Below are 17,561 nucleotides of genomic sequence, written 5' to 3' on the forward strand. Positions count from 1 at the left end.
AAAAATGTTGCTCCCAAAAAAACTGGGAGCAACATTTTTTTTTTCTCCCTAGTGGAGTTGTTTTCCCTTGCTCCAGGTTTTCTGGGCTTTATTTTGAATAGTAGCCGCTATCGGGGAGTAGGCGTTGTGAACCATCCCCGGGCAGTTGAGGTTTTATTTTATTAATAATATTTATAAGTGCAGCAATCTTGTTTCTTAGTCAACATAAGTAAAATTATAGAGACATTGATATTTACATCCCGCCGCCCCCCCCCCCCCCGAAAAAAAAAAAAAAAGTGTACAACTCTATATATTTCACTCAGCTCTCTTCTTATCTTCTTTCCCAGCCTTCTTTTTTTTTTTTTTGGCTCCACACCAAATTAACTTTCCCTGCAAAACCACTTTGGCAATCTCAAAGCATTCCCTGGCCCGTTCCCTATTATCATTGAACCCTAAATACTCAATCACTTACTGGACTTTCTCATGAATATCTTGATCCTTTAACAGGGTGTTTTAACTTCCCATTCTTCATACCTGCCACCTAATTATAACAGAAGGGTGGTCAGACCAAGCTATAGCAGACTCTAGCCTAATCTCTACCACATTCCCTACCTCTGTATATAGCTAAGCTGGAATAACTGTTATGCATGCTTGATAAAAAGGTACAATCTCTCACAGTTAGGTGAGGTCACCTCACCTCCACATATCTATAAAACTATGGAACTGCCTAACTACCCCTTGTATCTTTCTGGGTCCTAGTCTTCCCCAACAATTATTTGGCCCACTACATATTGCAGAAGTACCTCTAAATACAAATGCAATAAATAAATAAAATAATCTTTTCTAGGAAGGCTGCTTGACCACTGACAGTATACACATTCATAAACATGATAATCTGACATATCTAATTTTACCACCTTCTCCATTCCCTAACCACCTCCTGAGCTATAATCTGTACATTAGACCCTACCCTAGTCAACACCCTCGCCCCCTACCTTTCCTGACCTAAAAGCCTGATCTCTGCAACACAACAAAAGTAAAGTACGTACTGGACATAACACAACTTCCGTTGACTGTTCCACACAAACTTTTATTACCACACCACTTTGTATTTTGGAGTCTGCAAATGCATTTCTGGCACTATGTAAGCCACATTGACCCTGCAAATAGGTGGGAAAATGTGGGCTACAAATGCAACAAATAAATTTGAAGCAAAGTATAGGTAGGAAAACCCATCTTTACGCAGATCCTTGTTTCATCTGGGTAGATAGGTTTCCTCAATGGAGTAGCCTGTTAGTGCAGCAACCTGAGTTCAATTTCAACTACAGCTCTTTGTGACTCTGAGCAAGTCACTTAACCCTCCATTACCGTAGGCACAAAATAAGTACCTGAATATGTAAACCACTTTGATTGTAACCACTAAAAGGCAGTATTTCAAGTCCCATCTCCTTCCCCTTATGGGGCTCCTTTTCAAAGCACTTAAACATACAAAGTTCCATAGGTTACTATGGAACTTTGTAAGTCTAAGTGCTTTGAAAATACACTATTATGTAACTTTGCAAGTCTAAATGCTTTGAAAATACATCTACTCCCAACTTCTTGGCTTATTTGAACAACTGTCATTTAACCCTTTTACTTTTAAGTTCACAAAGGTCAACACCTGTCATTTCCCCCCTCTCCCACACCCCAGTATCCATGTCTCTCATATTTTATCTTTATAGAATCATCCATTTACCACCCCCACCTCTCCTGCCCATTCCCGTCCCCTTTTCCTGACTTTGCTACCAAAGCTAGTCCAGAAGATGTGATGCCTTTCCCCGAGATGACATCTACTACTACTACTACTATTTAGCATTTATACAAACCCCATGGTCTCTCCTAGGAACATGTAGCTCGACCCAGTAGCCTCCCCATCAAACCTTGTACAGTACCCATCCCATGTGAGGTGCAAGATAACCCAACATTGCTCAGATGTGCTGGGCCCCCTTCCCCATTAACTGTTTCATATTACTTGGTGAGCTGTAGCAATATCCAAATCCAGGGGGCACACACACTTTTCTTCATTCTTTTTGTTTCTCACTGACACCACCTCTCCTCCAGACTTTTATCTCTGATACTCACTTCAATTCAGCTTTTCTCAGCTCTGGAAGCTCAGCTGCTAAAGAAGTAATTTAAGTGGCCCTCAATAATGAACAGTAATACCTAATATCCACAGCTTACGTGTGATTTAATAGTTTTAAAAAAATGGGGGGGGGGGGGGGGAGGGAATTTCAAGGGTATGGCGAGATGTCTCCATATACTTACATTTTGTGTCCTTTGTACGAGATGGGCCCCAGCATACATGCTTTCATCAAGATCTCCTCCTTAACCATACACTCATGGTAGTATGCTATGAGACTTCATAGCAGATTAATTTGCGGTGCTCTGAGCACTGTGTATTCTTTCAACATTTTTGCAGTCTCTCCCCTCCACCCACCATTTTTCATAACATCTACACAATCTACAAACACAGTTGCTGCAAGACCCCTCCACCTAAAACTGCACCTTTAGGACTCATTCTCTAGCTCAATAACTTTTTCTCAAGGCTTTTATTGTTGCTTTCCAGCTCCATCACTTGCCATTGCAATGCTGTGGGAGTTTCTGCTGTTCATCCAATTCCATCCTCTCCCCCTCCCCTCTTTTAAAGGCTGCTTAGCTTCTTTAATATCCCCTTGCGACTCAATGGTGGCAGTAAGCATCAAATTCCACTTCTTGCCTGTGCAGCTGCAGGCTCCTACCCCCACCCACAGCTTACCACAAGGTATGTCTGGCTCCATCTTGTGCGGGGTCTGGTCAGCTCCTGTAACAGTAAACTCTTGCAGGTCTATGACTCTTTGATTCATTGCCATCAAGCACTGGACTCTTTCACCACTGTGGGCAGTAGTAGATGATGGCCCCCGCTGCCAAATATTGTTAGTAATTCCTAGGGTTAATCTACTAGGGTGTCTCAGAACTTTTTCAACTTGCAGCCTTCTCAGGACATGATATTTTATAAAATATGCATCTAGGGGGAATATGAGTACACTTTAATCCTGTCCCACCTCCACCAAAACTGGAATATCTACATACAGATTGTGTAAAAGTGGTTTCTTGTATGCATACCCACATGTAATTTTATAGCAGCCATTTTTCACAAATAAAAACGTGCCTTATGTGCAGAACATAATAATGTATATGAGTTAGCCCCATAAAGCAAAACTGACATATATGAGCCAAGAAATGCAAAGTGAACTCTCTCTCAGAGGTCATTGTGGTTAAATGACAAGACTATTGCAAGCACTGTTGTGGTATAATTCAATAAAACCAGCTGAAGGTAAACCTGATCTAAAGACAGTGACTGGGGGGGGGGGGGGGGGTAGGGAAAATACCCCAAACATAGAAATTGTATTTTTTTTTACATACTTTATTAGAGAACAATTCAGGCTGACAAATTTGATTGTACATATGGAGGTTTTATATTTGGTTAACAAAATATACATTTTCTCTGTAAACAGCACAACCAAAAAGAAGTTTAAAAAAAGTTTCTCTCCCCAATGAATCCCATTTCTGTCCCATATTCAATAATGCATGCAGCAATACAGGATTATATTATGGCCAAAGAGTAAAAGCTTAGCCCTGTAATTATGAGCAAGAATGAAAGCTTTTTTTTTTTTTTTTTCAATCACTTGTCTGGCATTTGAGTTTCTCAATTCTCCTGCTTCCAAATATCAACTTGATGTGATTCTACAAAATCCTCAAAGGGACACAGTAGCCATTCTAAAGCCCAAGATCACCTTGTCACAACGCCTATGCAAAAAATCAGTCTGTGCAATAATTCAGTATCATTTTATTATCTCTGAACATCTCCTGAAATATTTCCCCATGTGTTCAACCCTCAGACTGCTGTTCCACTAAAAGAGAGTGTGTTCATACTAGATTTTTCTAGTTCTTATCCATATTGATAAGGTGCTGTCATAAATGGCTTAACTATTGTGCAAAAATAATTTGGTTCAGTTTGAGCAGCCAGTAGCAACCCACCCCAACGTCTCTGCAGTCCTTTAAACCTACAATGACCTTTGGGGAAAAATGCACTTTTCATTAGTATTTTGAAATCAAGAGTGAGTGTGCGTGTGTGTGTGGGGGGGGGGGGGGCACCCTAATGGTAACCAGTTGGCAATGTTGTACTAGACAAGCAGCACTCATCATGGCATTTGTCTAGCAGCCCCCAGCAAATAACAGGTCTATAGTGGTGGTAGAAGTAAACACCATTCTGTGCTGGTGTTGACTATGCTGATGCAAAATACTAGAATGCTCCTCAACATCATATGGGTTGATCCCTATTTATACAAGAAATATTCGCTCCAAGACAGCACTGCTCATTTATTTAAAAGTGAGTGCCAACATCCTTCCTAACTGCAAAGGGTTTCCCCTTCTGATAACTTACAGATACCCTTTTGTTCTCTCCAGGCTTCTCATGATTGCTATAGGTGATTCAATAAACTATGTCATGCAGGGCCATTAAGCCTCCGGCAAGCTTCTAAGCAGAGCAACTGCACTAGCACCCCAGGATCTAAGGGGCCCCAGAGCTTGCTCAAAACTGAGGAAGGCATAGCCTATCCAGTGAGCCTTAGGGGCTCCCTCCAAAATTTCTGCAGTGTGCCCCAGTATGTATAAAACACCAGCCCTGGCTTTTAAGTTCTGTCTAGATCAGTGGTTCCCAAACCTGGTCCTGGAGGTACACCATACCGTGGAGGCAGTGCATGCAATCTCTCTCAAGAATAGTCATTGTGGATATTCTGACTAGCTGGGTTGCCTCCAGGACCAGGTTTGAGAACCACTGGTCTAGACACTCAAAACCAACAGACATCACACAAGCAGCTTCTCACTACCTGGCTGCAACCACAACTTCTCCCTCACCTTCTCCAAATCCTGCAAAATAGTCCTGCATTTCTCATACTTCAATATGAGGAAATTATTTTATTGCTCAATTTACCATAAGTTGATGCTTTTATAAGGGGCATCACAACTGTCAAATCAGCATCTATAAGACTTGTTTCGATGTCTCATTGCACCTTTACCTATTAACCCTAAATTGATGATTCTGTGAAGCCTTTACTTCCTAGTGTCAACCACTACCTTGATGAGGCTGTAGAAAAAACAAAATGTAGTGCATATTCTCAGCCCACATTCACTGTATAGCAAAGGGGCTCTATTCCATCCACAATGAAGGGGAAGTACTTCTAAAATGCATAAGGTGCCAAGTAAAACCCTCTTATCCGTACAACACAAACTCTAAACATGCATTTGAAGAGGGAATACCACCAACCTTCCCTAGTAAAATCTGCTTTTCAGCATTCCCTAAACCTGATCAACACTTCTGAGGGCTGCTATGGGACTGCTTTTCCTTACTCTTAATGTCCAATCCATCAAAATCTAAAAAAACTGACATACAAAAGTTATGTAGCTCTGAACAAGTTCAATGCCTCTTCAGGAAAGACATTATTATGGATTAAAAAATGTTTAATACACAAGATAGATATATCTATCTTCACATCTGTCTGTTCATGAACATTTCCTGAGATTCCCCTTCCTTTGGATTATACACACTAGAATAGGTAAAAGAACTAGCTTTTTTTTTTTTTTTTTTTGCGATGCAGAATATGGGGCCTTAGCAGAGTCTTCTTTCTTCAACACAAGGTCAAGCAACCAGTTAGTAGCAAGACCTCATCAACAGATCAGACAACACATACAGATGTGAAACAAAAGGACACAAGAGTTTTTCCACTAAAACACTTCATCTATCCACCACATTTAACTCTCCATTCCATTTTCAGTATTTCCCCCCCCCCCCCAATTATGGCTACTGGATATACTGTGTATGCCTGAAACTACTGTAGACTGCTCAGTCAACCGGATTCCTTACACTTTGTCACAGATCAATGTATTAACCATTCACTTGTGTAGAAAGAACAGGCAGATCTTCTACTGAATGACTATGAATTCCAGCGGAAGAAAAAAGGCTGACAGTAAAGTGTTTCTGGTATACATATCCAAACTCTTCCACCATCAACAAAGAGGACAAAAAAATTAAATAAGGACTGAAGTTTGATTAAATATTTTGCAGACTGTGTGGCTCTAAGATGTTTGAGGGACGGGATATACATTTTGTATTTGTTAAGCAGGATTATAAGCCCCACAAGGTATTTATTGGAGTGGGACATCAAATACAATGCATCGTTATGTACAACCTAATAAGTGTCATTCTGTTATGAAAATCATTGTTGTGGTAACATGGATTCCCTCCATCTGGAGCTGATCCCCACTGGTCCATGATCTAGCTGAAGTTATTCCACCAAATACAACATGTTAGAGCACCAACACAAGGACAAACCACCTCTTCCCAAAGAGATTTGGAGTGACACTTAACAAGTGCAGATAGGTCTCTTCCATGCAAGTGGTAAGGGAAAAAGGTGATCTTGCCCAGTAAATGTGCACATGTAGAAGAGAAAGAACCTGAAGTCAGAGAGCATACTGAACAACCACTGTCCACATTTCAACTGAAACTAATCATACATCGGTCCTCCAGCGCTGGTGAACTGCCACCTCTTCAGGGACAACCAATAAGAGTTCACAGTTCTTTCCTCTAAGCTGGTATTTTAAAAATTTCCTGTAAGAGACCAGACAAAAAGGAATAAGGAAACAGGAATATGGAAACATTTTTCTTTTTGTTTTAAATCTGTTTATTTCTAAACTGGCAAAGAAGATACAACTAATACAAAGCATAATCCAATTTCAACAATAACTAGCATGTTGTCAAAATTGTATAGCTTACCTTAGAACATAATTTTCTCCCAAAAAAAGTCTCCCCCCCCCCCTTCCCTGTCAAACAATTCCTTCACTCTATATAAAGGAAGCCCAAGCTCCTGTAGCTCCCTCTATTCATATGTACTCTCCATCATACCTTCCCTATCCCCTCATGTCCCCTACACCCAAGGAAAAAGCAGGGGACTTTACACACACTCTCCAGGAAATATTTAACTCTACTTCTTCATCCCAATCTGTTACCAACAGAGATCAAGAAACATTAGTATTACATATAACTAGTTCAGAACGCCATTGTATTCTCTTTTACCAAGCACCTTGCTCTAATATGTCATTTCTTGACATGTTAAGCATATAATCTTCTTGAATTTTAATTTAGATAGTTATACCCACAGAACTTGACCAAAACTTTACTAGATTCATTAAGGTTCTCTTTACAATTTACTCAGGCTACATATTGTGATGGCCACTGCTTAGATATAGTGGCTATCAATGCACAGTTAAAGGTGTATGATTCCTCTATTATTCTGATACTCTGGACAGATCATTTTCTTTTAAAATATAGGATCGAGGACTTCCGGTGGGGGCATGGAGCTGTGAGGAAGAGCAGCTCCGGGGCGCCAGTACAAATCAGCACTAGTAGCAGCCTAACCATTGAATAAGTGCCACAGAACTTGAAGGGGGCACACCGCGAACGTTTTTTGAAATACGCGGAGCTCGAGTCGGAGCGGATGGCAGTAAAAACAGCTCGGAAGCAGCTCAAAGAAAAAACCCGCGCCGCGGACAAAATGGCGGATAAGACCGCCAGCGTTGCCATCGCCCAGTTTGCTATGGGCGGCAGAGATTACCGAGGAAGTAAAGGCAGCGGTAGAACAGGCGGTGGGAGTCAAGCTCCAGCTCATTTTGGACAAGCTTGAAGGGCTGACCGAGAGAAATACGCAGCTGATTAATGAATTGCAGGTGGTACAGCAGTGTGTCGGGCAGGCGGAAGAAGATTTACTTAAAGTCTCAGAGAAGCAGCCAAGAATCCGGGCGCACCTTGCGGAGGTGGAGGCGAAGCTCGACGACCTCGAGAACCGCTCGAGGAGGAATAATCTTCGCCTCGTGGGGCTGCCTGAAGCGTTGCCCGAGTGGAATCTAAGCACATGCTTAGAAAAATGGTTGCCGGAAGCGCTTGGAAACAAGGAGATGTCGACAGCGTTGAGGGTTGAAAGAGCGCACAGGCTCGGCCAGAGAAGAGACGACGCGGGACGACCCAGAGTGGTAATATTCAAGATTTTAAATTATGCCCACAAAATGCTTATTCTCCAGGAACTGCGCACTGGGAAACACCTTGAATACAAAGGCAAAAAAAATATTATGCTTTCAAGACTATTCCACAGCAGTGTCTGCGGCACGGAAAATTTTGCGCCATTATGTACGAAGTTGTTTGGACTTAAATACAGATTTAGCCTTCTGTACCCGGCCAAGCTCAAACTGATGGAAAACGGGCAGGCAGTGTATTTTGAGAAGGTGGAGGAGGCAAATACATACGTTGAGAGGATGCTTGCCACAGGCCGCGAAGGTTGAGACCTAAGAGGAAGCTAACTGAATGGAGCAAAACTCAACAGAGCAATAATGGTGGGCATAGAGACTTTTACTTTGCATTGTTGGATTATAAGTTAAAAGTTACAGCGGAGATAAACTGGTGCGGAGAGTGGAGAGTTTGGAGCCTCAAGGGCACAATGAAGGAAGTTTCTAAAGAAGCTGTGAGTTGTTGTCTGGTTAATGCAAGTTTGCAGCTGGACCAGTTGTCGGCTGGAGCATGGATCACCGGGCGCAGAATCCAGATACACCAAGGTGCTAATCCGGGAAGAACAAAGGTCCCTTACGAAGGACATAAAAAGAATGGACCTCTATACTGGACTTAATTTTAAGCCAAAGGTCTGGTGAGCATAGGGGTGTCAGGAAGAACATGAGGGGTTTGGATAGTCAAGAGTTTTAGAGGCGCCCTAGCTTCGGTAAAGTAGGAAGTTACGCCTAGAGGCATGAGTGGGTGGAAAGCGGGAACAGAGGGGGGGGGGGGGGAGGGAGGGGAACTTCCTATATGTCTGTTGGGGTTTGGTGAGATTGAGAAGGGACTTGAGGGTAGGCCGAATAAGGCTGAAGAGGAACCTATATCGGGCTGAGAGGGTGGGGCTGGGACACTCTTGGTGCATATTGCAGGGAAGAAGACATGTAGTGGAGTGGTGCAATACAGAGAGAGGTGTGACATGACAACCTTACAGATAATAACATGGAATGTGGGGGGTATATCCTCTCCGGTCAAGAGACAGAAAATATTGAAAGCATTGAATGATAAGAAAGTGTCCATAGCATTTTTGCAAGAAACACATCTTACACGGGAAGAACACAATAAGCTGAAAACCTGGTGGGTGGGGGAATTATATGAAGCATCAGCGGTTAAAAAAAGGGAGGAGTAGTGATCTTAATTAGGAAAAACCTCAACGTGGAGGTCAAAAGAGTGGTGGCTGACCCAGGGGGAAGGTACGTCCTCGCTTCAGTCCCTTATTGCTGTGCAACATATACGCTCCAAATACTTATGACAAGCAGTTTGTCACGCAGCTTATTCGCAAAATCCATGCAATGGGTGAAATACCACTTGTGGTGGGAGGGGACTTGAATGATGGACCCACTGTGGGATAGATCTAAACCAACAGGGAAGGAGTTGGCCAGAAGGGAGAGAGGTACCTCTAGATTATGTGACACATTAGAGCTGGTAGATGTATGGAGAATTTTACACCCGATAAAGACTTTACACACCTTTCCAGAGCTCACCACACACTGTCTAGAATAGACTATATAATGCTTTCAAGGGAGCTTATCACTAAAGTGGAGGAAGCTCAGATAGGACCAATCATGGTTTCTAATCAAGCTTGGGTGAGAACGCCGATCCAGCTGGGAGGGGGGAGACCCACATTGGGGACCTGGTGCTTTCCCGCATATCTGTATCGGGATGCTCAATTTATGCCTTTCCTGGTGGAGAAATGGAAAGAGTATAGTTCTCACAATGAACAACATAGGTCAGACCCAGTTCTCTTTTGGGAGAAAGGTTGTCCTCACGGGGGACATCATTTCTTATCTGGCCTTCAAAAAGAGAGCAAGGAATAGGGAGGTGTATAGATTGGAGAGGCAGGTGGTGGCATTGAGAAAGAAGTACGGCCAGGGTCATGATTTGGGAACGCGAAGGCGACTGTTGGAGACACAACAGACCCTAAATGAACTTCTGCAGGAGAGGACCCAGAAAGCGAACATATATTATAAGTACCAGTTATACAGGTTTGCCAACAAAAGTGGGAGGTTCCTGGCCCGCTCACGGAGGTATTTAATGTAGCCATCCAGCAGGGGCAGATGCCACAGCATCTTAATAGAGCACAAATCAGTGTGCTACCAAAGGCAGGTAAACCAGAAGATAGACCGGACTCGTACAGACCAATTTAACTGCTGAACGTTGAGTTAAAATTCCTGGCAAAGATCTTGGCAAATCGCTTAGCGAAGTACCTACCAACCTTGGTCATGGACTTTCAAGTGGGATTTACCTGTGGGACGGTGATAGCTAAGCACATGAGGCGGATATGGGTCGCGTTAGAGAGAGTTAGAACAGAACAGACCCCGGCTTTGCTCATAAGCTTCGACGCTAAGAAAGTGTTCGACAGAGTGGACTGGAGCTATCTGTTTGGAGTACTGCGGGCTTATGGTATCACAGGTTCATTCGAGAGGGCGGTGAGAACACTGTATGCAGCCCCTCAGGCGCAGATATATGCGAATGGTCTGCAGTCTGACTGGTTCCCAATAGGGAGAGGTACAAGACAAGGTTGTCCATTGTCACCGCTTTTATTTATCCTAGCGCTAGACCCCCTTTTGAGAGAGATCCAAAATAATGTGGATATCCGAGGGGTGGCGATTCGAGAACATACCTTCAAGACAGCTGCATTTGCGGATGATCTGTTGGTGCTAATCACAGACCCGAAGCGCTCCCTGACATATCTTATGGAAAGCTTAGAGGAGTATGGGGACTTTTCGGGGTTTCGGCTGAATCTCTTGAAGTCAGAGGCCCTAGCCAGTTCTGAAGAGCTCCAAAAGGAGTGGGGGGATGGGTTTCCTTTGAGATGGGCGCAGGGGTCTTTTAGATATCTGGGAATACAACTTCCAATGGATACCAGGAAGATTTATGATCTCAATGTTGCTAAATTGCTAAATGACACAAAAGAGCAATTGGCAAGATGGTCTATGTTCCCTGTGTCGCTAGCGGGACGGATACAGCTGTTCTGTATGATAGTATTCCCGCGCTGGCTCTACGTACTACAGGTTCTACCTCTCAGGTTGGCAAGGCGGGAACTGGGGGCACTCAGAAGAATAGTGATGAAGTTTTGTTGGGCCGGCAAGAAACCCAAGATGAACTGGCAATACCTATTAGGGAACTGGAGGGGGGGGGGGGGGCTAGGACAGCCAGATATGCGGGCATACAACCAGGCATGCCTCCTGCGACATCTGCGGGATTGGATCCTGGGCACGACCACATACACGAATATGGGAATGGAGAGGGCGTATTTCTGTCTGTGGCATCTGAACAATTTATTACATGTTAAGCGGAAAGGACAGTTGCCTGTCAGACTTAGAGAAAGTATGCTGCTGGGGCCGTTGTGGTATATGTGACGGGAGCTGTTGCAAAGGTGGGGACAGGACCCAACTTCCAGTGTATTCCTTTCAATAGCTGGGAATGATGATTTCACCCCAGGCAGGGAAAATGCAGTGTTCCACAAATTGCTGGAACAGGGCGTAGAGCTAATAGAGAGCTTCCTTCAAGAGGATGGTACCTTGATCTCACTGGCGGACTTCCAACAAAGATGTTCGGGGGGATTGGCGGAGCTTCTGGCCTATCATCAATTAACACATTATGTGCATAGCCTAGCAAAGGAGGGGGCTGTCCCTCAGATTTGGGAGACAGCTCAGGGAATTTATGGAGGGCGATGCATTGGGCCAGGTCTCGGTCTCATGGTTCCGCAGGGAACTGGAGAAGGGGCAACCAGAAAGGCAGGTATCAGAGGTGGCAACGAGGTGGAGTGCGGAAGTACAGTAACAAATTTCTGAGCGTCACATAAAACAAGCACTGATGGGCATACCGAAGGTGGTTCACAGTGCAGAATTACAAGAGTGCCAGTATAGAATCCTACATAGAGCGTACTTCTCTCCCAGACGGGCTTTGCCATGCTAAAGTAGTGCCTTCGGACAGTTGCCTGAAACGTAAACAGAACAATGCAACTTTGGCACATTGCCTATGGCAGTGTAGAACTCTTAAAGCCTTTTGGTGGAGACTGGGTAATTACAGTGGGGGAAATAAGTATTTGATCCCTTGCTGATTTTGTAAGTTTGCCCACTGACAAAGACATGAGCAGCCCATAATTGAAGGGTAGGTTATTGGTAACAGTGAGAGATAGCACATCACAAATTAAATCCGGAAAATCACATTGTGGAAAGTATATGAATTTATTTGCATTCTGCAGAGGGAAATAAGTATTTAATCCCTCTGGCAAACAAGACCTAATACTTGGTGGCAAAACCCTTGTTGGCAAGCACAGCGGTCAGACGTCTTCTGTAGTTGATGATGAGGTTTGCACACATGTCAGGAGGAATTTTGGTCCACTCCTCTTTGTAGATCATCTCTAAATCATTAAGAGTTCTGGGCTGTCGCTTGGCAACTCGCAGCTTCAGCTCCCTCCATAAGTTTTCAATGGGATTAAGGTCTGGTGACTGGCTAGGCCACTCCATGACCCTAATGTGCTTCTTCCTGAGCCACTCCTTTGTTGCCTTGGCTGTATGTTTTGGGTCATTGTCGTGCTGGAAGACCCAGCCACGACCCATTTTTAAGGCCCTGGCGGAGGGAAGGAGGTTGTCACTCAGAATTGTACGGTACATGGCCCCATCCATTCTCCCATTGATGCGGTGAAGTAGTCCTGTGCCCTTAGCAGAGAAACACTCCCAAAACATAACATTTCCACCTCCATGCTTGACAGTGGGGACGGTGTTCTTTGGGTCATAGGCAGCATTTCTCTTCCTCCAAACACGGCGAGTTGAGTTCATGCCAAAGAGCTCAATTTTTGTCTCATCTGACCACAGCACCTTCTCCCAATCACTCTCGGCATCATCCAGGTGTTCACTGGCAAACTTCAGACGGGCCTTCACATGTGCCTTCCGGAGCAGGGGGACCTTGCGGGCACTGCAGGATTGCAATCCGTTATGTCGTAATGTGTTACCAATGGTTTTCGTGGTGACAGTGGTCCCAGCTGCCTTGAGATCATTGACAAGTTCCCCCTTGTAGTTGTAGGCTGATTTCTAACCTTCCTCATGATCAAGGATACCCCACGAGGTGAGATTTTGCGTGGAGCCCCAGATCTTTGTCGATTGACAGTCATTTTGTACTTCTTCCATTTTCTTACTATGGCACCAACAGTTGTCTCCTTCTCGCCCAGCGTCTTACTGATGGTTTTGTAGCCCATTCCAGCCTTGTGCAGGTGTATGATCTTGTCCCTGACATCCTTAGACAGCTCCTTGCTCTTGGCCATTTTGTAGAGGTTAGAGTCTGACTGATTCACTGAGTCTGTGGACAGGTGTCTTTCATACAGGTGACCATTGCCGACAGCTGTCTGTCATGCAGGTAACGAGTTGATTTGGAGCATCTACCTGGTCTGTAGGGGCCAGATCTCTTACTGGTTGGTGGGGGATCAAATACTTATTTCCCTCTGCAGAATGCAAATAAATTCATATACTTTCCACAATGTGATTTTCCGGATTTAATTTGTGATGTGCTATCTCTCACTGTTACCAATAACCTACCCTTCAATTATGGGCTGCTCATGTCTTGGTCAGTGGGCAAACTTACAAAATCAGCAAGGGATCAAATACTTATTTCCCCCACTGTACATGGGAGAGGTGCTAGGGTATCCGGTTGCTCTCACCTTTGCAAAAATGTTACTGGGCATCCCCTGGCAGTGGGGGGTAGGTACTCAAGGGGAACGGGTGTTTATGAGTAAAGCATGCATAGTGGGGAAAAAAAATGCATTCTCAACCACTGGGTGGCGGACGTGCCTCCCTCTCATTGGTATTGGAGGAACAGGCTGCATCAACTAATGCTTTGGGAAGCAAGGAGGGCACGGCTGAAACCAAAGCGACAGATGCGGTTCTTAAGCGCCTGGGGGAAATACATAAACAAGATATCGCCCCGGGCACGTAGCCAAGTGATAAATGGACTGCCCTGGGGTTCGTCGGAGAATGGATGAGCTCACGTATAAGATATATGCATACAGGAAGGGGGGGAGGGGGGAAGGTCGGAGGGGGGGAGGGAACATACAGGGGCGAGCATGGGGTTAAGGGATATCTTGACATTGTGGGTGGGATTAAAATAGCAAAAAGCAAAAAAACATTGGATATGTATTTGTATTGTATACATTGACTGCAATGCAACAGGCTGTATTATACACACAGAAATTTATGTGATGATGATGGTCTGAATGTTGTAGTTCTAATAAAAATGATTTAAACATAAAATATAGGATCGAATTTGCACATGTATGTTGACAAATACCTAAATATTCCTATAAAAATATTTTAGCAATTGATTGAAATGAATTTGCCATCATGTGTTTTGGCCTCATCTCAATCACTAGAAGATTTGTCACTTAAGGTGGAATCTTGGTATAAAACCTTAACTCAAGTTTTAGACAAGATGGCCCCAAAGACTTAAAACCACCCCCTCTACAAATAGTGTGTGGTTTACAAAGGACTTGGCTTCATCGCACAGATGGAGGAAAACTGCTGCTGCAGTAAATATGTCCTTATACAAATAAAAACTGCCTGAATGTAGACTCACGATTAAAGAGGCTACAATCAATTATGTCATATGTTGAAACACATACCAGGAAATGTAGATGGAAAGCGATGACCACAAATGCTCGCAGTCTAAGCAATAAAGTTCATGACCTTCAAGCCCTAATGTTGGAGGCAGACTTAGACGTTGTTGCAATCATGGAGACGTGGCTCAATGGTTCCCATTCAAACATACCAAGCTATAATCTATTTAGGAAGGATAGAGATGGTCATAAAGGTGGAGGAGTAGCTCTGTATGTGAGAAAGGATATCGCAGCGACTGAAATGACAGGGACCTGGGGAAAGGAAGAAGCAATATGGATCACCCTAAAAAGAGATGATAGAACCTCTGTCCATGTGGGTGTTGTCTACAGACCCCCGACACAATTGGAGGAACTAGATAAAGATCTGCTCTCAGATATTTGAAAGTTGGGAAAAAAGAGAGAGGTGCTGTTGCTGGGAGATTTCAATCTGCCGGATGTAGACTGGAAGGTTCCATCAGTGGAATCGAAAAGAAGTAGAGAGATCGTGCATGCTTTTCAAAGTGTTCTGCTCAGTCAAATGGTGACGGAACCCACGAGGGAGGGAGTGACTCTGGATCTAGTGCTCACAAATGGGGATAGTGTGTCAAATGTCCGAGTGAGTGCCCACCTGGGCAGCAGTGACCATCAAACAGTATGGTTTGATATGACAGCTGAAGTGGAGGGCGGCCACTCAAAACTCAAAGTCCTGGATTTCAAGCATGCTGACTTTAGTAAAATGGGGGAATACCTGAGGAAGGAGCTGATGGGCTGGGAGGGCGAACAAGAAGTGGAAGGACAGTGGTCCAGGCTGAAAGAAGCTATAAATAGGGCCACAAACCTTTATGTAAGGAGAGTAAATAAAAGCAAGAGAAAAAGGAACCCGATATGGTTCTCCAAGCAAATGGATGAGAAAATAAAGGCTAAAGAGTTGGCGTTCCTAAAATACAGAAAAACTCAAGAAGAGGAACACAGGGAGGAATACCGGATGAAACTGAAAGAAGCCAAGAGAGAGATACGTCTGGCGAAAGCGCAAGCGGAAGAACAAATGGCTAGAAATGTAAGGAGGGGTGACAAAAATTTCTTCAGGTATATTAGTGAAAGGAGGAAGACTAAAAAGGGAATTGTGAGACTGAAAGATGCTGCAAACTGCTATGTAGATAATGATGAAGAAAAAGCAAATTTGCTAAATAGATACTTTTGTTCTGTTTTCACTGAAGAAAATCCTGGAGAAGGACCACAATTGACTGGCAAAAGCACAAATGAGAATGGAGTGGATAGAGCACTGTTCACTGAAGAATATGTATGAACAACTTGAAAATCTAAAGGTGGACAAAGCCATGGAACCGGACGGGATCCACCCCAGGATATTGAGAAAGCTCAGAGAGGTTCTGGTGGGTTCTCTTAAAGATTTGTTTAATAAATCCTTGGTGATGGGAGAAGTACCGTGGGATTGGAGAACGGCGGACTTAGTCCCTCTTCACAAAAGTGGTGATAGGGAAGAAGCTGGAAACTACAGGCCGGTAAGCCTCACTTCGGTTATTGGAAAAGTAATGGAAGCAATGCTGAAGGAAAGGATAGTGAATTTCCTGGAAGCCAATAAGTTGCAAGATCCGAGACAACATGGTTTTACCAAAGGTAAATCATGCCAAATGAATCTCATTGAATTCTTTGACTGGGTGACCGGAGTTGAATCAGGGACATGCTATAGACGTAATCTACTTAGATTTCAGCAAAGCTTTTGACACAGTTCCCCAAAGGAGGCTCTTGAATAAACTTGACAGGTTGAAGATAGGACCCGAAGTGGTGAACTGGTTGACGGACAGACGCCAGAGGGTGGTGGTTAATGGAATTCGTTCGGATGAGGGAAAAGTGAGTAGTGGAGTGCTAGATTCTTCTCATCATACTGCATTTAATTGTGTGGCTCCAACATTATGAAATTCTCTTCCCTCATAGCTATGCAAGGAAGATCATACAAGAAATTTAAGCCACTGGGTGAGAGAAAATATCTTAAATATGATCTAGATAATGGCTCATAGAGCTTATTATACATGCATTCCTTGCTGATTCCCTATCAGTCATCCTGTGCCTCGAGATAGTTCTCCTGAACCAACCTGGTAGTGCCATCGCACAAGAGATATTGGCTAGATTCTTCTCATCATACTGCATTTAATTGTGTGGCTCCAACATTATGGAATTCTCTTCCCTCATAGCTATGCAAGGAAGATCATACAAGAAATTTAAGCCAGGATTAAAAACAGTTGTTTAGATAAGCTTTTAAAACAGAGAACTAATTAAATATTTTATTTTGCTGATCTATAGATTTTGATGTCACTTAGAGGAACTCGCATGCAGAGTCCTGTTTTATCTCTTCTGTTTCACAGTTTTCTAATGTCTTATTGTCCAGTATCCCCTTCTATTGTGTTCCCATTACAGGTTTGGTTGATGGTTAACATTATTGTATTGTTGTAAACTGCTCTTAAATGATAAATGAAGGGGAACAAAACAAATGTCTCAAATAAATAAATAAAATAAGAGGAAAATCCTAAGCCTCCTCACCTTTGATGCTGTTTAGGACTAAACTTTCTGCCCACAGTACTAGAGTATCTATATAATTCTCCTATAAATGGCAAGGAAACTTTTCTCTTTGAAGACCTTAATGTTTCCTGTCATTCCATCATCATAAGTGAATGAAGCATATTTCGCCAGTTCCAGTAGGCTGGAGGTTCCTCTGCTATCCCAGTACTGTAATGCCACTATGATTGCCTTTAGAGCAGCAGCTCTCAACTGGTGTGTTGCAGGGCCAGAACTCATAAGTAC

The 17,561-nt window shown here is 43.5% G+C and overlaps 1 protein-coding gene across 2 annotated transcripts in view; it reads right to left on the reverse strand.

Moving 5' to 3' along the window:
* Positions 1 to 5,845: 5,845 nt before the first annotated feature.
* JOSD1 (Josephin domain containing 1) overlaps positions 5,846 to 17,561 on the reverse strand; it is a 53,469-nt gene continuing 41,753 nt past the window's right edge. For both annotated transcript variants that reach the window (XM_030210823.1, XM_030210820.1), the window contains exon 5: positions 5,846 to 6,664. In XM_030210823.1, coding sequence (XP_030066683.1) covers positions 6,565 to 6,664 — 100 coding nt within the window. In that variant the 3' untranslated portion in view covers positions 5,846 to 6,564. The remainder of the gene's footprint in view (positions 6,665 to 17,561) is intronic.

Source organism: Microcaecilia unicolor, chromosome 1 (genome assembly GCF_901765095.1).
Source record: "Microcaecilia unicolor chromosome 1, aMicUni1.1, whole genome shotgun sequence".
In the NCBI taxonomy this organism is placed as follows: domain Eukaryota; kingdom Metazoa; phylum Chordata; class Amphibia; order Gymnophiona; family Siphonopidae; genus Microcaecilia; species Microcaecilia unicolor.